Source organism: Artemia sp. Qi Xiang Cuo, chromosome 11 (genome assembly GCF_049724085.1).
Source record: "Artemia sp. Qi Xiang Cuo chromosome 11, ASM4972408v1, whole genome shotgun sequence".
NCBI classification, from domain to species: Eukaryota; Metazoa; Arthropoda; class Branchiopoda; order Anostraca; family Artemiidae; genus Artemia; species Artemia sp. Qi Xiang Cuo.
This window is the reverse complement of record NC_142804.1, coordinates 73,463,207-73,484,970: the sequence shown is the minus strand read 5'-3', so window position 1 is coordinate 73,484,970 and position 21,764 is coordinate 73,463,207. Positions and strand designations below refer to the sequence as shown.

Here is a 21,764-nt window from a genome sequence, read left to right as displayed (position 1 = left end):
ATTTTCCCAGAATTGCATCCTGAGTCTAAATATAACCTTCATTTGCATCACAAATGAACTTTACTCCCCACCCCCATGATATGTAAACATATATTGGATATGGACTTGATTCAAGTCCTGATTAGACTTGAATCACTAGCCCAATGAAAGAAAATTCTCTAGAGGAAGTATGTAAAGGAGGAGACTGTTTGAATTGACAAATGTTAGTTGGACCATCTATCTGCTACCAGCAAGAGGCCTTTTGGCAATTGTTAGTGCAAGCATAGTGCTTTTTGAATGTGCTAGGATTGCAAGAGGACTGCTTTCCAATGGGTTACCATTTCAAAAACACTATGAACTGATGGCATGTCGCAGTGATTAGGTTTGAACCACAGGGAATGACTGTGATAAAAATGTCTATTGAGCTAGACGAATCTTGGATATTGTGGAATCCTCAATTTGGTAATGATTTTGGTATCATTAGAGCCTTTGACTATGGGATATGGGGTCTTGAAAGAACATGGGAAGGTGGCCTGATCCTAAAGAGAAATCCTGTTGGTTCACTGCACTTTTAATTTCCCCTGATGGTAATGTGAATGAGTTACCTGGTTGATCCTGCCAGTAGCTTATGCTTGTCTCAAAGATTAAGCCATGCATGTCTATGTACAAGCCCCCAGTGGGCAAAACTGTAAATGGCTCAGTAAATCAGTTATTGTTCCTTAGATTGTACTATATCCTACTTGGATAGGAGAACGGGGAGAAATTGGACAGGGGCAAACTTGGACGTCGAACCTGACAACTAGCCTATTGCTTCTATCGATCCACAAAAAATAGGGTAGATGGGGCTTATGTATGTCTACATTGGCAGGAAGTTTGAAATCTAACGGAACTGTTAACACCAGGATAAGAGGTAAGAAAGTTTTTAGATGCTTAAAAAAAATCTGGGAGTCGCAACATCAGCTCGATTTGCGGTAACAAAAGGTGGTAATTTTCCTTTGTTGTTGATGTTGTACAGTTGCTAGATACATCCTCTATCTATGCCCTGAGTTTGATTTGTCTATTCCAAGTACTTCTTTTTCAGGTCGCCATTTTCTAAAATTGGTTAGATAGGGGCGAGATTGGACAGCAATTCGGGGGCGACTTTGGACACTGTCCAAGGTCGCCCCGTGTGTCCAACTTCACCCCGTGCTATTTTTGTTTATCATTTTAGAGAATGTCTTTGCCTCTTTGGAGGCAATTTTTAGAGAATTTCTTAACTAATATTTGGAGTTTGATCGATGATGCTAGATGGCGTTGCTTGTGTGTAGATGTGTTTTTTTTTCGCACAACACAACGAGGTTAAGTTGGCTGTTTCATTAGCTTAATGAAAGGAGCAACATTAAGACTTAAAACGAACAGAAATTATTCCGTATATCCCCTCCTCAACGCCTCGCTCTTTACTACGATAAAGTTTGACTCGATCTCGCAACTCTATTTAATTAAACAATAAAAAAATTTAGCATAAAGAGCGAGGCGTTGAGGAGGGGACAACCCCTTTCATATACGGAATAATTTCTGTTCGTTTTAAGTTTTAATTACGCTCCTTACTTTCAGTTAAAAAACTTGTCTTTTGTAATTTAATTTCAGGGCGTTTTTGAATTAATTCAGCTTCAATTTTGGGTCATCGTACATGAATAATTCAAACAAAATTTATATATCAATTTTATTTATTTTTTGGCTAAATGGCTTTCTCGAAATTTTATTCTGACGTAACTTATGAATTCACTCACGTAACAAACTATATTCGTATATTTTCATTCCGTATTTTAGGGGGTTCACCCCCTAGTCAATACTTCACTCTACGCTAAAGTTCAAATTTTGTTCCGATGCTTTAAGAATGACCCCTTAATCACAAAAGCCGTTAATTAAAAAAAAAAAAAAATTAATTTTTAATATAATTTTTTTTTAATTACATGATCAAACAATTCGTGGTAACGAACTGTAAGTAAGGAGGGACCCGGTTCATATCATTGCTTCTTAAAGCTATTTTCAGGTTATTTCCCGTGTATTTACTGTTTGTTCTTTCTAGTTGGACAATGGTTCGCAACTACATCAGGAAACACGATCTACCAGATGATGAATCCATGGAGCAGGCAGTGAATGCAGTCTTAGAGCGTAGACTATCTATTAGAAATGCCGCAAAAACCTATCGACTGAAGAAATCAACCGTCGCCTATGCTCTGAAAAATTGACAAGGAGTTACTGAAGAACCTCGAGCGAATCCAATTACACCCCCAGGTCGCCCAAGCCCATCGCCCAACCTGAAGAGAAAAACTGTTTTCTCAAACTGACAAGAAAAAGAGTTTGTAGAGTATCTCCTAAAATGTCAGCTGATGAATCACGGCCTCACTCCGAAAGAAGCGAGGAAACTTGCCTTTGAATGGGTCAAATTGATTGGCGTCGAAACACCGAAGAGCTGGGTGCGAGACGACATAGCTGGGGTTGACTGGTTCTCAGGCTTTATGAAACGAAACCCAGAGCTATCTATTCGTAAGCCTGAAAATACCAGCCAGGCAAGGGCTGCTGGCTTCAATCCAGTGGTTGTGAATTTGTTCTTCGACAACCTGCAGAAACTCTACGAAAAATTCAAGTTCCCACCAAACCGTATCTGGGACTATGATGAGACTAGGGTTCCTACTCTATTACTAGCTCCAAAAGTAATCGCAAGGAAAGGATCGAAGCAAGTTTCCCAGACAGTGTCAGCAGAGTGAGGGGAAAATGTTATAATGCTTGGGTTTATTTCAGCAACAAGTCAAGCTCTGCCCCCCGTTTTGATAGTCCCAAGGGCGAAAATTATCGACCAGCTTTGTTGAAAAGCCCCCCCAGGATGTCTCGGGCTTTCTTACCCGAGTGGTTGGATGACCTCGATAGATTTTGTAGCTTCTCTTAAGCACTTCATCAAGCTGGTGGACTCCATCAAAAGAAGACGCTGTACTATTGCTATTTGAAAACCACGCTATCCATCTCTTGGTGGAATTAGTGCGGCTGTGCAAAGACAATTGAGCCCACCTTCTGACCTTACCTCACCATTGTTCCCACTGCTTACAGACATTGGACATCTCAGTCTATGGACCATTCAAGTTTGCGATGAGAGAATCACTGAACACTTGGTTGCAGATCCATCCAGGTCAACGAATTACGATTCACGAGACTGCCCAGCTCTGCAAAGAACCATTCCTTTGCAAGTTCAACCCGGAAAATATAATAGTTGGTTTCACGAAAGCTGGAATTTGGCCCTTCAACAGAAGTGTATTTTCTGAGGTAGACTTTCTACCTTCTGAGGTGACAAATCGCCCACCCCTAGACGATTCGTTACTAGATGTTGAGTCAATATCCTCTCTCTCTCCTCCTCCACCTTCTCTTCCCCAAAGCAAGCTAGGAAAACAGACTCCTGAAGCAGTAACACCCTATCCAAGAGCAGATATGACAAAGCCCAGAAGGAATGCGAGAAAACAAGGTCGAACTCGTATTCTTACCGATACACCCGAAAAAGATGCTTTAGAAGCTGAAGCACGAGCACGAAAGGAAAAGCAGAGTAAAAAGCCTATGCCCAAGCAGGCCAAGCAGCCCACTGCCAAGAAAAGAAAGCAAATTGAATCTCCAGTGGAAAGTAGTGGTGATGACATTGAACTTGACGACAATTCATCTGACGATTCTCTGCACCCCCAGGAGGCTGATAAGGATGACATAGACAAGGACATTCAAGCCGAAAACTTTGTTCTTGTCAAGTTCGAGTATGGAAAGAAGGAAGCCCTTGTGTATTATGTTGGCGAAGTTCTTGATGTTGTAGAAAAGCAGTTTGCGAGGGTTAACTTTCTTCAGAAACAAGGGGACAAATTCATGTTTCCTCAGCTTCCCGATATTGCTGAGATAGACGTTACCGACATAGAACTGAAGCTTCATGTCCCCTCTCCAGCTGGTGGAACCAGTCGTGCAGTTCAGGGGCTTGTCTTTGGTTGTGATCTTACGATGTACGCTTTAAAATGACAATTCTAGTTGAAACCCGGATGCCCGTGCAATGTTCCTGGCTGATTTTTTTATGCGACTTTGAGTTTTCATATGATTTTGAGTGATTATGTATCATTTTACACGAATATTCTGTATTTGGATAAAGTTTAACTGCTTAAAACTGTCTTGTCCAAGGTCGCCCCATGCCTGTCCAATTTCACCCTGTGTACGGGGCGAAACTGGACACTTGACAAGGTCCTACTCTCATGGTACTCACGCTTCAGGGTGATCTTTAAAAAATCTGAAAAAAATTCACCATTATTTGCCAGACTTTTACCTTTCTAACGACCCACACTAAATTGTTTTATGTCAATCCAGTACCTAGTTATGCTTGGAAAACTAAAAAGTGTCCAAGTTCGCCCCATTCTCCCCTACTGTGGTAATTCTAGAGCTAATACATACACAATAGTGTCTGGCTTATTAGCTTTCAATGGTAGGCTATGAGCCTACCATGGTTGCAATGGGGAATTGGGGTCTGATTCTAGAGAGGGAGCTTGACAAACAGCCACCACATCCAAGGAAGGCAGCAAGTGTGAAAATTACCCACCCCCAGGATGGGGAGGTAGTGACAAAAAATAACAATGCAGGACCCATCAGAGGCCCTATGATTGGAATGAGTACACTTTAGAACCTTTAACAAGGATCCATTGGAGGGCAATTTTGGTGCCAACAACTGCAATAACTCCAGCTCCAATCGCATATATTAAATTTTCTGCAGTTAAAAAGCCTTTAGTTGGATATGGGTCTTGGTTGGGTGGTGCTGCCTCATGGTGGCATCAAGAATCAATAAATGCAATATATAATATGGACTATATATTTAAGTAAGGTTATAAAGGATAGGTTAAGTTAGGTTAAAATTGATTTTGCAATAGAACATATGTCATTTTTGGATTCAGGATGAAATTCTGATTCTAAGGTAAGTTTGTTTCTTAGCTGTCGGAATACTGTATTTTGTAAATCTAGATATTTACCAAAAATTAACCCCTAGTTTTTAAGATATCAAGGTGGATACATTTTAGCTATTTTTGGATGCTCAGGGGATACACTCCTGGACAAAAAATTGACAACCATGGTTTTCATTATTGGAAACCTTTCACAAGAGAAAGATTAAATTGAACATTGCCACTTGTTCAATCCATTGCAGAGTGCAATATGCTGGCTTGCATGTCTTACACCGTGTTAAAATTCATTTAGTATTGCCAGGCATTTTTTCAGTAGCTGTAAAAACCCAAGTCATCTGGAAAAGAAAGGTGGGTTAGAATCCCACAAGTTAATGTTGCTTATGGGACATAAATAAGGCAGAAAAAAAGACCTCATCCAATATTCTTGTAAACTGGGCTAGGTAACACCAGTAATCACTGGTGTTGTAATTGCATCTCTGCTACTCCTAAAGTGGACTGATTTAGCCCTAGTCTAAACTAGATACAAAATTTGCCAATTTTGTGGGCTTACCATTATCTTTGTACTTATTTCTCCTCAATAGTTGCTTCATAATAGAGCCATTTGAGGTCAAAAGCCATTTCAGTTTGATGAATCCTCCAGAATAAGGGGGCAGTAAGAGGTTATCCTAGAAGGGGGCGATACCAGAGTCCACAACCACTACCTCTCCAATAGAGTTATTGCCCATTGGAACAATCTTCCTGGTATTGCTGTCATTGCTCCCTTTGTTGATGCCTTTAAGATTGCTGTTGACAAGAGTTGGTCCATTAAACCATGGATGACAAAGTGGGATGCAGCTGAGTCAATGGCTCCCCATCATCACTGACCAGCAAGTCTACACGATTTTTCCTTATTTTGCTGGACAATGCAATTTAAGGTAATTTTAAGATAACCCCAAATAAAGCCAATTAAATGAAAAATTGGTAAAGGTCTAGATTAGGGGTTGTTGAGAAGGAAGCATGTTAAGAAAACAATTCATATTACTACTAAGAATTCACTACATCACCAAGCTGCCTGAGGCCAACACAACTATGTGCAGTCCTTCTCCATTCCAATCTGTTCAATGCCTCCCTCTTTACACCCTTCCAGGAAGTTCCCATTTTCCTTAAATTTTTCCTTATGACAACCTCCCACCCCAACCAGGGATGACCTGCTTTCTGTTTGACCTTGTATGATTAGCAAAAAAGGATAATCTCTGGTAATATGTCATCCTTCATCTTCAAAACATGCCCTAGCCATCTCAACTATATATTTCATATATAAGGAATAATTTAAGGTAGCACATTTTGCATACAACTCTGCTATAATTTACCCCTCACCTGCTGAATGTGCAAATATGTATCCAAAATTGTTAATTTCCTATCTATTCTCCTAATGCATCTTTCTTGTTTCAACCTATGTACCTGTAAATTGAATGAACTGTGATGAAACTAGAACTGGAAAAATAGGAGTGATGGGTGGTGGAGCACATTGGAAATTGGGCTATATATTAGCATATTAAGGGGAGTAAAGCAGAGCAGGGCTGCATGCAAAACATGTTAGCTACAACTATTGTATATATTATGAAGCAAGAATGGTTATTTTAGCATGTTTCCTTTTCAATAGCCCCTTATCTAGACCTTTACTAAATAATTCAATAAATAAAGACCAGCAAATTATTTTAAGCTATAGAGCCCTAGGCTTAGCATATATCTAGCCAGGGGGGGGGGGGTTGAGGATACAAAATTGAAACAACAGTAATTGTTTTTTTTTTTTGGAAAACTGTTGAACAGGAAATTTCTTTTATTTGATTTATTTAGTAAAAGCAACAATAACCAACAATAAGGTAGGTATGGCAGTTCACTTTCTCAACACATTTGTGTTAATAAGCTTATTTATGAAGAAAGTAGCCTACTTGTTGTAGATGAAAAAAACTTTCACAGATTTTCAGGAGTTGATTTCTAAAAGTTTTGTTTACCCAGCTCAACTACTTTTGGTAACACCATAGGAGAGGGGCTTTTCTAAAGGAAACATCTTAATTAAAATAAAAGTAGGACCATTAATTCCTTATTTTGTGTTCCTTTTCAATATAATAGTTAATACTCTGACAATGCACCCCACCCCCTGATGGTTATACATATAGCCCAAAATAATGTATTTCTTCATTAATTCAGGGGTCATGTATCATAGGACCTTTGTCAAACTGGTTATTCCTACACTCTGGAATTTATCTTTGTCTGTGATTGAGTTCATAATCTACCAAAATATTATTTGAAATGATTTAAAAAATTATATAATAATGGACGGAAACAGGATAATCTGATTAATAGAAACATGCTGCATCTTATAAAGTAAGAATTGCATTGTTTTCCTTTAGTTTTGTATATTCCTGGGGCTATATGTGAGGGTGCATTGTTACAAAAGTGACCATGCTACTTACATTTTAATATTTAGGTCAGCATGGTATTCCACTATATCAGACAAAAATTTTAAACACTTGGAACATAGTTTCATCAATATAATGTTAGCTGCCATTTTAATTTAATTTTATCAAGAAAAAGCCAATGTGGCTACATTTTAAAGAAAATCAGATGTATCTTGACACACTGGGTCTGATCCCAATTTTTTGGCAAAAAAATAACTGAGTAATGACAGTTTGAACATTACATAGCTAAGAAATTGTCAGGAGCTCATTTTGTGTTGAAAACAGGAAACTGATTGAATTGAATATTCGTTTCTTATCTGGAAATATCAGATATAGTGTCCACGTTTTGCATTGTCAGAATAAAACAATGGCTTCAAGAGATGGCGTTCCAAGTCACGACTAAGCAGAGTTATCCTGTTTTGAAGGAAAATTTTGACAATGGTTTCAAAATTACACTGTTGAATCATCAGTGTCTTTACCCTAGTTTCTGTAAAAATTGCATTTAACAATTAAAAAAAACAAAAACTTGATCCAGCCTTGGTGAACAAAGCTTCAGAAGACCTTCAGGGGCAGATATTTGAGTTGATTCCTGTAAGCTCTATCTAGAAAGATCAATTGCCTTCTTTGAAATCTTAAAGAAAGCTTATAACAGCTTCAGAGTTGTCATTTGTTAGTATGAGTGAATGGCAAATTTTTGGGAGTCTAATTCCTTGGACCTCTTGGTGTCCATCCAGCTAATGCATGTTGAGATATATTACAGTAATATTTTTTGATGCTAATCTAATTTCTACTGGGCTTATGATAGATATTTTTTTTTGAAATAAATATCTTATCTCCTGTGACTTGCCAAAATGTTTCCATTTTGTCACATTAACATCCAGGTATAGTGATTTGGTTCAAAATTTACACTGGGGTAAATGAATGTACAGAAATGAATGTACCAAAAATAGAAAGGAATATGACATCTGTCCATGCCATTCCAATTGTATCTCATACCCCCTTCCCTAGTGACGTCTAACACAATACCTTATGAAAAAATTTCAAGATATAACTCACAGTCATTACCTTAAATCAGATGTCCAGCAAGATAAGGTGGTGTTGAGCCTCCTGTAGAAATCTTGCTGTTGGTGTTTCAAGGTTATGATTTGACATTCCAGTTCTGCCTCCATTCAGCATTGGCCGAGTCTTGATCAACTCCTTTTTTGAAGGCATCTAGAGTTTTAGATTGGATGGTGGCTTTGGATAGGCTGTTCCAGAGTGGGACGGAATGGACTGAGAAGAACTGTTGGCACTCTCGCTTGATGAAACGGGGGGCCTGCAGCTTCTTGGTGTGTCCTCTTGTGGTAGTTGAGAAGGATGGAGAAAAGATATGACTTAATAGGTCATTTTCTAGCAACTTACGAGCTGCTATTACGTCTCCTCTTTTCCTACAGTATACTAAGGTAGGGAGTTTGAGTAAGGTGAGTCGTTCCTCGTAAGATTTGTCTTGGAATGCAGAGATAAGCTTAGTTGCTCTTCTTTGGACACTCTCAAGTACTTTCACATCCATCTTATAGTACGGAGAGGCTAAGGTCATGCCAAATTCCAGTTGAGGATGGACCATGGCTTTGTACAGTTTCGTAATCACTCCCGACTTTCTAGTGGTAAATTATTGCTTTATGAGGCCAAGGGCTTGGTTTGCTTTTGCAACTTGAGCTCGTGTGTGGCAGTGAAACTTCAGCTCACTGTCAACAATAACCCCCAGGTCCTTCTCCTCACTGACTGCCTCAAGCTGGGCGTCTCCTATGTGATATGCAATTTTTGGATTATTGCATCCAAGATGTAGAACTTTACATTTTAAGGCATTCAACTGTAGACACCAATCGAATGACTATCTACACAGTGTGTTCAGATCTTCTTGCATAGTTGATAGATTTAGATCGTTCTAGGCCTAGGAGCTTGTAATCATCAGCATGTAGCATCAAAGGATTCTTCAGGTTTGTTTTACATACATTGATGCACATGCTGAATAATGCAATCCCCAGAATGGTGACCTTTTGCACTCCACTTGAGACTCATAGCAGTTCAGAATAGACAGCATTGCCATTGCAGTTGTACACCAACACCCTCTGAGCCCTGCCAGTTAGAAAGGCTTCTATCCAAGCTACTATATCTTCATGCACTCCATATGCCTTTAATTTCAAAATTAGTAGTTGGTGTTGAACTTTGTCAAAGGCTTTGGATTGGTTGAGCAATATGACATCCATCAGCTGACCAGTATCCAAGAGTCTAGTCACAAAATCATATGACTAAATTAGATTAGTATCAATTGAGTGGCCTTTTTGAAAATCATGTTGGCTTTTGCTAAGCAATTGGTTTTACATACAACTGATGTGAGACTTATATGCTAATAGTTACTAGCAAGATCCCTTCTCCCTTTCTTGTGTATTGTCTTGATGTTGGCTTGCTTCCAATCATTTGGAAGTGAGGGACATCTCAAACATCATAGCAATTAGTTTGGCAAAGTATTCAGCAGTTTCTTTTTAACAGTCTTGGGTGTAGGTAATTGGGTCCAGCAGCTTTGTTAGCCTCAAGTTTTTTTAGCCTCTTCTTAACATCCTCTTTACAAATAATTGGCATGACCATTGGTTCTGGGATTAGTTCTTCTGGTAGAGGAGGTGGTGTGTTGGCTGTGGGTAGGGCAGAGAAATTAGTACTAAAACTGGAATTCAGGAGGTATACTTTTTCTTTTGTACCTGAAGCTTTTTTACCATCCTCTCTCATTAGATCTGGGATATCTCGTCTAGATAGGTTAGCTGCAGAGACATGTTGCCAAAACATCTTTGGGTTCTGTTTTGAGTTAGCTGCAATTGCATCTTCATGGTCCCTCATAACCTTCTGAGTCAAATTTCTTAGTCTGTTTCTACATTTCTTTAAACCTGTCATGGTGGTTATCACCTTTACATTTCGCATACTTGGCCCAAGCTCTTTTCATTTTCTTCATTGCTCTTTTTACTTCTTTTGGCAGGTAAGGGAGTGTTTTAGGCAGTAGACACCAATATTCTTGGGTGTTTTTCTTTTCAGCATCTAAGACTGTTACCATAAACGTTTCCCAGCTTTTCTCAATGTCCCCACTATTGACTATTGAATGTCCCCACTATCCTCCCATTTAATCCTGGATAGGTCCTGCCTTATCTGCTCATAGTCTGTAAAGGATTTCTTTATCATGTTCTCCTTCTTATTGTTTATCTGTATCTCAGTCAAGATACAGGCATGGTCACTGCTTCCAAGAGCAGGATTGTAAGAAATAGAGAGAACTTGTTCAGAATCATTTGTGATAACTAAGTCAAGTAAGGAGGGTTGTTGTTGGTGCCTGAATTGTGTTGGTTGGTCTACAATCTGTATCAGTAGGTTGTCAGAAAGGGAATTTACTGTGACACAAGATGGGCAACTTTCAGTGGGGTATCCTATTCCTTCAGCCAAATTAACATCAGGCATATTAAAATCTCCAAACAAAAAGACAGTTGAGTGCTCATTGGAGCTCATTCTGGACACCAGGTTAGATATGGATAGTTGTGAAATAAATTGATTGGGGGCTGATGGACTTCAGTAAATTACACCTATCATATATGATTCAGATCCAACATGGATTTTCAAACAAACATTTTAAACCCAACTACTAGTGGAATTAATAAGAGGGTAACTCACAGTTTTAGCTTTCAGTCCAGTTCTGCAGTATATTGCTACTCCTCTGTGACATTCAGAGTTATCCAAATTGCTACACAAGTTGAATCCAGGGATTTGAATGTGAGATTCCTCCAGCTTGTGCACTGAGTTGTTTGGGCAAATTTCACAAACACAAATAATGTCCACATTAAGATCAAAACAAAAAGCTTTCAGTTCAGCAAGTTTTGGGGCAAGAGTATCAGAATTTATGTAAAGCACACAAAATGATTTTTCGGATTTTTTTATCTTTGTGTCATGTACAAAAGATTGCCAATTGTGCTGTTTGGGTACTTATTCATTAAACAAAACACACCCAAGAAGTGAAGTTTGGCTAATCCTAATGAAATATAACCTTCATATAACCTTTAGTTTATATAATAATATAATTTGAGCAGTATATTTGCACATTAGGGGATAGGAATAAAGTAACCTAACAACCACCCCCCTAATATGCATATATGTAGCCCAAATTATACAAGTCCAATGCAATCTGTTACCCATTTTTTGTCTTTGTATTTGTAAAGAACATTAAAAAAGGGAGTGATGTGTTCACTTTATTTGTAATTCAATAACATGAACTGCCCAAAAATTTACCAATTATTCTGTATATTATGAAGTAATAATTGTTTTCTTAACATATTTCCTTATATAGAGGACTAACCCTACATTTATACCAAGCTATATCTAAAATCGCCTGGGAGAAAAAGGTATCATCTTTGAGGGTCTGTAAAGGGCTTAAAATTGATTTGGCAGCAGAAAAAAATGTCATATTTGGATTCAGGATGAAATTTGAATTCTAGAGGTAAGTTTGTTTCTTAGCTATCTAAATACTCTGTTAATCTAAATATTTACCTAATTTTTGGTAAATTTTTGGCAGTTCATATTATTGACTTATGAATAAAGTAAACATACTACTCAATGCCTTTTTTTATGCTCTTTCCAAATATAACAATTGTTTTTGTTGGAAATGAATTTTACCTCCACCCCTATATATACCAATTCAGGGTATATATTTGCACATTAGGGGAGTGGGGTAAAGTGTATTTCTGATGCAAATGAGAGGTAAGTTTTTAAACTCCCCCCCCCTAATGAACAAATACTACCTTGAATTGGTATATATAGGGGTGGGGGTAAAATTCATTTCTGATAAAAATGATTATTATATTTGGAAAGAGCATAAAAAAGGCACAGAGTGGTATGTTTACTTTATTCATAAAGCAGCATTCACAAGCATGTCTACCTAGAATCCAATGTCTAAACACGTGTCTACACAGAATTCAATGTCTAGGCAATGACCATTCACAAGTAAAAATTGGCGCTTAGCTAGACATGCTAGACAAGGCGCTTGGCAAGACATTGAGTTCTAGACTCTAGAACTCAATGTCTAGGATTTCAATTACAGCCAATCAGAATGTGTCAAGTTCAACTATTTTTATCATTTATGTTTACATTTTTAAACTGAAATTTAATTTTTGTTTTCTTATTAATTTCTTTTTTCATTTTGGGCAAATATGCAACACCAGGCATAATAGTGAAGCACACTAAGGCAATTGTTTTGCTTATCTCATCCATTATCTTGTGACAGTAAAAATAGGGATTACAATTTTGAAAGTTTTGCTCCAATAAGCTCTTGTGATTGGCTAGAAATGACAATCTGAAACTAAATTTTTAGTTTTAGCTAAGCACCAAATTTTACTTGTGAACAGTCATTGCCAAGACGTTGAATACTGGCTACATACGTGTCTAGACATAGGGTTCTAGCTAGACATGCTTGTGAATGCTGCTTGTCAATAATATGAACTGCCAAAAATTTACCCAATTTTTTCCCACTTGTAAAAAATGCAATATAAACCTCTTTCAAAATAGCCACTTAATATCAAATATAATCAGGGCAGGGGTGTATATTTGCACATTAGGGAGGTGGGGGTAAAGTTTAAACTTACCTCCCATTTACATCAGAAATAAAATTTTCTCTCACCCCCCCCCCTAATGTGCAAATATATACCCTGAATTGGTCAACTGAAATTAAAACAATCCTCAAATCATTACTTCAAGGAAGTTCAGCCAGAACTGTGTTGGTTTTGAACCTGTCATGGTTGAACTTCTTTGAAGCAATGACTCTTGGACTTACTAAAGTCCAAGAGTCACTTACTAAAGTCCAAGAGTCATTACTTCAAAGAAGTTCAACCATGACAGGTTCAACACCAACATATATCTGGTTGAACTTCCTTGAAGTAATGATTCAAGTATTGTTTTAATTTCAGTTGACCAATTCAGGGTATATATATGGGTGGGATAAAATTCATTTCCAACAAAAATGATTGTTATATTTGGAAAGAGCATAAAAAAAGGCATTGATTGGTATATTCACTTTATTCATAAGTCAATAATATGATTTGGTAAAAATTTACCTGAATTTTACCCCCACCCCTATATATACCAATTCAGGGTATATATTTGCACATTAGGGGGGGGGGGCAAATTTTATTTCTGATGTAAATGGGAGTTGTTTAAACTTTACCCCCCCCCCCCTAATGTGCAAATAGGCCTATATACCCTGAATTGGTATATAGGGGTGGGGGTAAAATTCATTTCCAACAAAAATGATTATTATATTTGGAAAGAGCATACAAAAGGGTAAATATATACCAAATAATATTATTGAGTTAGGAATAAAGTGAATACACCATTCAATGCCTTTTTTTATGCTGATTACGAATATAATAGTCTAATCATTTCTATTGGAAATTAATTTTAGCCCCCCCCTCTATATATGCCACTCCACGGTATATAATTTCGGCATTAGGGGGGGGGGGGCAAATTTTGGTTCTGATGTAAATGAGACGTCAGTTTATACTGTACCCCCACCCCCCTAATGTAGAAATATAGGTCAATATATACCAAATCATATTATTGAGTTAGGACTAAAGTGAATACACCATTCGATGCCTTTTTTTTATGCTGATTACGAATATAATATGTATTTCCATTGGAAATGAATTTCAGCCCCCCCTCATATATGCCAATTCAGGGTTAGGTTAGGTATAGCCTATATCGGGGGGGGGGCTGAAATTCATTTCCAATAGAAATGCTTATTATATTCGTAATCAGCATAAAAAAAAGGCATCGAATGGTGTATTCACTTTATATGAAACTCAATAATATGATTTGGTATATATTGACCGGAATATACCTAGGCCTACCATGAATTGGTATATATGGGGAGGGGGGCTAAAATTCATTTCTGAAAGAAATGATTATTATATTCGTAATCAGCATTAAAAAAGGCATCGAATGGTGTATTCACTTTATTCCTAACTCAATAATACAATTTGGTATATATTTACCTAAAAAAGGGCATTGAGTGGTATATTCACTTTATGCATAAGTCAATAATATTATTTGGTAGATATTTACCAAAATTTACCTAAAAGTGCCAATTAGACAAGGTTTGACACCCCACCATGGAATATGAAAAAATATAGGTAGCCTAGGCCTATAGAAAACATCCATGCAAAATGACTAGCCTAGCTGCACAAAACATGCAAACAGTAAAACTAGTTGTGGAAGCTCAAGACTAATCCCCCAACAAGAATTCGCCTTGACAGGTATGGGCAGCATGAGTGTCAGTATTTTAATTTTGCTACCCACAGAAAAGATATATTCCATGCATTATTTTCAAATTTGCCTGCGGGAAGAGAGGATGTCTATGTCTATGTTGCCAACTTGACACATTTTCAAACAGTTCGTGGTAACCAACTGTAAGTACTGCCCAGTCACATCATAGACACATCCACAGACAAGAAGACCTCTTGTCTGTGGACACATCTATGATAAATAAAGCCAAATATCATGGATGACAAGACAATTTTCATGATTTCAGCGTTGCACATATATTTAAAAAGCAAAAAATTAAAATTGAAAGAAACTAGTTCCAAAAGTTGGTAACGACAGTAATTTATGTCCAACCATTCGCGACCAATACTAAGCCTTTTTAACGTTTGTCAGATTCCTCTTTCAGATATAAAAACCGCTGTTTTAAGTTTCCATCTTTTCTAGTTTTAAAAATTAAGCCTTAAACCTTGACTCTGATTGGTCAGTCAAGAAATTTATGTTTGAAAGTTGAACTTTTTTCCATTAGCTGCGTTCGTACGAGAACGAACGAATGTTCAACTCGAGAAATTACGAACGGCGAACGTAATGGGCGCTCTAGTCGTGCGTAATTTTGCTTTTGTCGACAAGTGTGACTATAATGTGGTACGGGCATAAGACTCAATAGTAGCCGAAACTCTGTAAAAACATCAAAAGGATTGGATTTTTATGCTAATTTCAACTATATAAGCTTAATCAAGTCTGTTCTTACCCATCAAAAGTTACGAGCCCAAGAAAATGTGCCTCATTTTCGAAAAAAGGGGGAAACACCCTTAAAATTCATAGAACCTAAATAAAAATCCCACCATCAGATTCAGTGTATCAGAGAAACCTACTGTAGAGGTTTCAAGCTCATATCTGGAAAAATGTGGAATTTTGTATTTCGATCACGGCTCACGGCTGTGTTTTAAGATCATGGCTGTGTGTTTATTTGTTTTTTTTTTCCCAGGGGTGGTCTCATCGACCCCAGGGTTGCCACCTTGGTCTGGAAGAATTTACTAAATCTGAGAGGAAAAATTTACTAAATCGCATTTGTTTTTACTAAATGCTCAAAATTTTTCTTTGCGCGTGCGGCTAGAGCCGCACGCGCACCATCAAACATCGATTTTTACTATAGGAGGATAATCAATAGGATTTCCACAGTGTTTTTTCCATTTTTCTTCTTGTTTTTCTCTTTTCCTCTTTTCTTTCGTTTTCATAGTATGATTGAAAATTCCGGAAACCAATAAGTTCAAAAATCCTTTTTTTATTATTTGGATGTACTACTGGATAGGCTTAATATTCCTGATGCAGTGTATCCAAGACGTCAAACAATAGTCTGGAATCTTAGATTCTTTAAATTTATCAATGGTCTTCAGGTCATAAAATTCAGATATATTGAAAAATTAAAAAAACAATCAACGAAGATAAACAGCTACAACTCATATTCACGAAGCAATTCAGGCGATGGAGTGCTTAGAATCTGAGGTGTGTTTGAATATGACGGCTTTTGAAATTTGTCCCCCAGCTTCCGTTTTTAGGTTGGAAATCTAATCCCTTCAATTTTGTATTTTTAAGAGGAAATTTGCCACTTTTAAAACACTAATTGGGCGGGTCTTTAAATAAGGGATAAGGTGGTTACAAAGATTTCTGGCAAATTTTACAGCAATTTAATTTAGGATTTTTTTTAACGAATTTTTTCTGGATTCTTTCTCGTTCGTATTCAAGGGAATCGAAAACCAATGCAATCTATGTCACTTCAAAAAGGAAATGACGTAATCAGCTACCGGTTTAGTTGTAAAAATATATAAATTAAAAAGTGCACCTCAAATTGGACTAGGGCTGCCAAGGAAAAGAAAACTTATATAACAAACAATAATTAGTTTTAAAAAAATAACATTGTGTCAATATTCTTCAGGTCAGGCAAATCATACAAATCAAAAAGTAAGATGAAAAATATGTAGTCACAATTAAAAAAAAGTTGCACTTAAAAGGCTTTAATCGTCCTTGGCCTCACCCGAATTTAAAGTATCGACTAGTTTCAAATTCTGACTGAAGGGATCAACTTGTTTCCATTTCTTGATAGCCCGAGTCAAATTGCTGGGTATCACCCAGTCACATACTCCACTTGACGATCTGAGAACAAGTTGCTTCGTTTTCAATAAGGACGAAACACTCGTGACATTTAGCCTATTCCGGTTTTTAGTTTTGATGACCGACAAAATCAGGAACTGTCTCTCTGCTCCAGCACTTGAATTGGGCTAGCTGCAGAGAGTCAGAAAGAACTCGGGCAAGTATGGAAAAAGTTCGTTTCCATCAGCGTCTTTAAAAACGGACAAGTCTAACTGACAAACGTAGCAGCTGTTAGGAGAGTATAGGAAAATTTTCAAAAAGCAAGTTAAGCCGGTATACCAGTCCTGATTTTAAATAGTTTGTCTTTCAAAGAGAGTATTAAGAGGAAGCCGAGAGACAAGTAGTGATTTTTAAGCACTAGGGGTGACAAGAAATCATAAAAATGATAGCAATAGTAGCAATAATATCTAACATAATCGAAATCAGATTTTGTAATGAATGTACCCTAATTTTTCCCCTGAATTCATGGAAAATAACAAAAGTTTTGTTTACTACAAATCAAAACTTTTTACTAGATTTCGGGAAATTTACAAGATCCTCTAAATTTACTAGATTTTTTCTTTTTACTAGATCTAGTAAAATCCTACTGACGGTGGCAACCCTGATCCACCCAGTTGTCCAAGAACATCGCGTGAGGACTCATTTGAACGGAAATTAAGTTCTAGTGCTCTTTTTAAGTGACAAAAATTTGGAGGGCTTCTAGGCTCCCACGCTCATTTTTTCTCAAAGTCACCCAATCAAAATTTTGAGATAGCCATTTTGTTAAGCATAGTCGAAAAATCTAATAACCATGTCTTTGAGGATGACTTCATCCCCCATAGTCCCCAGGGGAAGGGCTGAAAGTTATAAACTTTGCCCATTGTTTATATATATTATTGGTTATTGGGAATTATGCAGCCGTTTTCAGCAGGGGCGTCGTTTGGGGGTAGCAAGGGGGCAGTTGCCCCCCCCCCCCCAATAATATGGATAAAAAAATATTATAAATCCCATGCCCTTTGACTGTCCAGATATGGACCCCTCTTTACCCCCCCCCCCCCAATAAAATGCTGAAGATTCGCCCCTGGTTTTCAGGGGGATTTTTTCTGGTAGGATGGAGGGGGAGCCTGTTACGGGGGAGGAATTTACCATGGGGAAGGGAATTTTCCATGAAGAGGTGCCGGATTTCCCAGCATTATTTAAAAAGAACGATCAGAAATTAAATATAAAAAAAAAAATTCAACTGAAAGTAAGGAGCAACATTAAAACTTAAAATGAACAGAAATTATTAAGCATATCAGGGGGTTCTCTCCCTCGTCAATACCTTGCTCTTTAAGCTGAAGTTGTTTTTAGTACTTTCAAAAGAACTATTTATTCTAATTAAACGACCTTTGTGATTCAGAGTTCATTCTTAAAGAATTGGAATAAAATTAAAACTTAAGCGTAAAGAGCGAGTATTGACGAGGGGAGAACCCTTTGATATACATAATAATTTCTTTTCGTTTTAAGTTTAATGTTGCTCCTTACTTTCAGTTGAAAAAAACTTTTTTTATTTTTCTGTCGAAAGGACACATTCTCATGTGCCTGGACCACAAACAAGAAGTATATCATATTACATACTTTTTGTCTATGGCCTTGACGCAATGACATAAAAGGGCAAAAAATGACATATTTTAGAAATTCGGGAAACAAAAGGGCAAAAAATGGACAAAGTTTCCAAAACTAATGGCATAAAATGAAACATTTTCTTAATGGAAATACATCATAGGCAACACAATAGCGCTGCCTAAGTAAAGAGAAATATGGGCACAAACGTATTTCTTATTCTTTTTTTAGACCAGGGCAATTCGTATAAAAGGTGTTGTCGTAGAAACTTCAATTGGAAATTGCAAGGGCTAGTACCATTTTTAATATTCGAAAGCAATTGGAGGGTAACCAGCCCCCCCCCCCCGCTCATCCCAAACACATTCAATCGAAATTTTGAGATAGTCATTTTGTTCGGCGTAGTTGAAAGGTCCGGAAATTATGTCTTTAAGGATGCTGCCCCCCCCCCCACACACACACGCAGTCCTCGGGACAAGGGTCGTTGGTTATGCCCTGGGAGCTAATTTTAAGGTTTTTATGGAAAGGGTGGCCGTATAAACGTCGGAGGGGACTCACTGGATTAAAATCATAAGTTCTAATGCCTTTCTTAAGAGTCAAAGGGATCGGAAGGAAGCCCCCCCCCCCTTCTACGTCGTATCTTATCCAAACGCATCCGATTGAAATGTTGTCATAGAAATATATTCAAAAAAAGTCCAAAGATCACATAAAAAGGCCTTTGGGTTGACACATCTCCAAGAGTTTGGGGCAAGGGTTGTAAGTTATGCCCCGGGACATATAAGTTTTTATTGAAGGGGTGGTTGCGTGCATTTTAGAGGAGACTCATTTGATTGGAAATGTATAGTTCTAGTTTCTTTTTAAGAATCGAAAGTCATGGAGGACAACCAGCCCCCCCCCCTCTCCCTCACGTCCGCTTTTCCCCCACCGCATCCGATTGAAATTTTGATATAGCCATTTCATTCATAATAGTCCAAAGTGCACATAACAATGTCTTCAGGGTGAAAACACCCCCGAGAGCCCAGGGCAAGGGTTTTAAGTTAGCCCCAGGTCATAAAAGGTTTTATCGAAGGGGTGATTGCATAAACTTGGGATCGAATGGGGCTCATTTAATTGGAAGTAGGAATTATTAGTGCCATTTTGAAGAGTCAAAAGTGAATGGAGAGCAACCAGTCCCCCCTCCCCTCCCAAGCCTTTCATTCCCCAGAAAAATATCCAATCAAAATTTTAGCAGAGTTATTTTTTCCAGCATTGTTGAAAGGTCCAGTAATAATGTCTTTGGGATGTAAACATCCCCACAGTTCTCAGGGCAAAGGCTGTAAGTTAGGCAATTTGTTCATTGTTTACACATAGTATATGTTATTCAAAAACGTATGCATGTTTAAACTTTACTTTCCAAAAATACGAAGGGCATTCATGTGAACCTTTAAGCCAATGTTGAGGGGAGTGTTGAACTGAGTCAAAACACGTTATGTGTATATGGACTACCAAAAGGGCATAACTCAGGAATGACTGAGTATATTAATTTGGAACTTTCAGGAAATTATAAGGGAGGCAATCAATGAACAAAAAGGCAATATTTGCATGCTACCGCTACTACTACAACTTCCACCACTACTATTACCAAACTACTACATTTACAATATTGAGGGAAAAGTTGAACTAAATTTAAAGACGCTATGTGCATGAATATTGTCAAAAGATCGTATCTCAAGAATTGACTTGGGTATTGAGTTGGAACTTTCAAAGAAGGCTAAAACGGGAATATCATCTGACCAAAAGGCAATGTGTGCAAGCTACTGACTCTGTTGGGGTTCTTGGTCTGGTTAACTATTAGTAATGAACAAGAAAAAGTAAAACCAGGGTTTTTAATTAAAAAGTTCAAGAGGCACATATTTGTGATGTATGGCTTCAGGAGCATAAAATATCCTTAGTTTAAAAGTAGAGCCAAAAGACAAAAATAAAAAGAATTTAGTTGAATGAAACTGAAAATTCACTGTTTTAGAAATAAGATTTGAAGGACGAAAATAGCCTTGAAATAAAACATAAAATCAATAGGACGTGATTGGATTGCAGGATGGATGTGCGCAGATCTAGCACGTTTGTTTCTAGTTTTAGCTTTCATTAGGAAATAAAAGGTTATTAGATTGTAGCAGGCATGCAGGAAAATCTATCACACTGTCGCTAGGACTCACTATCATTAGTATTTAAGCACAGTCAGACTTGAAACAACGATAAAATTGGCCTTGAACGAAAATATAATCATTAAAAGAGCTGATAATATTGTAGCAAGGCTGTGCGCAGATCTCTCGCACTGGTTGCTAGTATTAGCTTTCATTATTATTTAAATAAATCTGTACTTGAAAGAATACATAAAATGTTTTATTAAGTGAATAAAATGATGTAAAGCAGGGGAGTGGTGCAACATTGAGAGTAAAGCAATAGTAAAATCATTGAACTCCCATTATTGAAGATTGAGGTTTTTTATAGCCCAGCCTTGTAAAACAGTTTAGACAAAAAAGAAAGGTGTTCCTCTAGAAATATGAAGAGATTTAAAGTTATGAAAAACTAGAATCTATATGTTTGTTTATAGGTTACTCAATTTCCGTGTTTATGGCATTTAAGAAAAGTGATATCCAGCCCTAACACCAAAGATGCAATTTCTGGGTAAATTCTTCTGATATTTTTATTAGTAGAGTGAGTCGCTGAAACCAGGAATAAGTGAAGGTGAAAAGGTGATGTTGAGTAACAAGAAGATGGATTAATCGGACGGCTTCACATACCTAATTAGTATTGTTAGTAAGGACAGTGGGGGCAGTGAAGATGTTAAAAGTAGAATAGCCAAGGCTCAGGGTGTTTCTTTCACAGCTGAAAAATAGTTTGGAAGAATAGGAAGATAAGACTACGAACCAAGATTAAAATATTGGAAGCTACAGCTTCCAATATTGAAGCAGGGTTCTGAAGCGTAGGCGCGCTGAAAAACAGAGGAGGATTGGCTAGTTCTTGTTCCAGAGAAATTGCCAATAGATAGTTTTTGATGCCCGACTGACTGATCGTTTTTCAAACAGTCACCTGTACGAAACATGTTGTTCAGTCCTACTTTCTAGGGCCATAATGAGAGAAAGGTTGAGACAGCTAGGATATATTCCGTGATTGAAGGATAACAGATTGCCAAAGATTGTCCTTTTCAGCCAACCGTCTAGGGCCAAACAAAAAGCATTTCGTCCCCGAATGGGGTGGGAGGAAGTCGTAAGGACCGATTTAAGGGAAATGAGTATTTCCTGGGAGGATATAAAGAGGAAAGCTTTGTATAGATTGGGGTGGAGAAGGAGCGTGCGTAATTGTGTTGGCC

At 37.6% G+C, this 21,764-nt stretch overlaps 2 protein-coding genes across 4 annotated transcripts in view; both read right to left on the bottom strand.

Moving 5' to 3' along the window:
• The window catches only part of LOC148947330 (uncharacterized), a 142,504-nt gene extending 127,749 nt beyond the window's left edge, over window positions 1-14,755 (bottom strand). For all 3 annotated transcript variants that reach the window (XR_016142432.1, XR_016142433.1, XM_089097021.1), the window contains exon 1: window positions 14,726-14,755. The gene's annotated coding sequence lies outside the window, so the exon portion shown is untranslated. The remainder of the gene's footprint in view (window positions 1-14,725) is intronic.
• On the bottom strand, window positions 8,508-8,972 carry LOC148947331 (uncharacterized). Its single transcript, XM_089096577.1, has one exon. The coding sequence runs from the start codon at window positions 8,970-8,972 to the stop codon at window positions 8,508-8,510; it is 465 nt and encodes a 154-aa protein (XP_088952703.1).
• Window positions 14,756-21,764: the final 7,009 nt, after the last annotated feature.

Excerpts from the sequence above, each read along its gene's own strand:
- LOC148947331 (XM_089096577.1), bottom strand. The coding sequence starts at position 8,972 with ATGGTCCATCCTCAACTGGAATTTGGCATGACCTTAGCCTCTCCGTAC.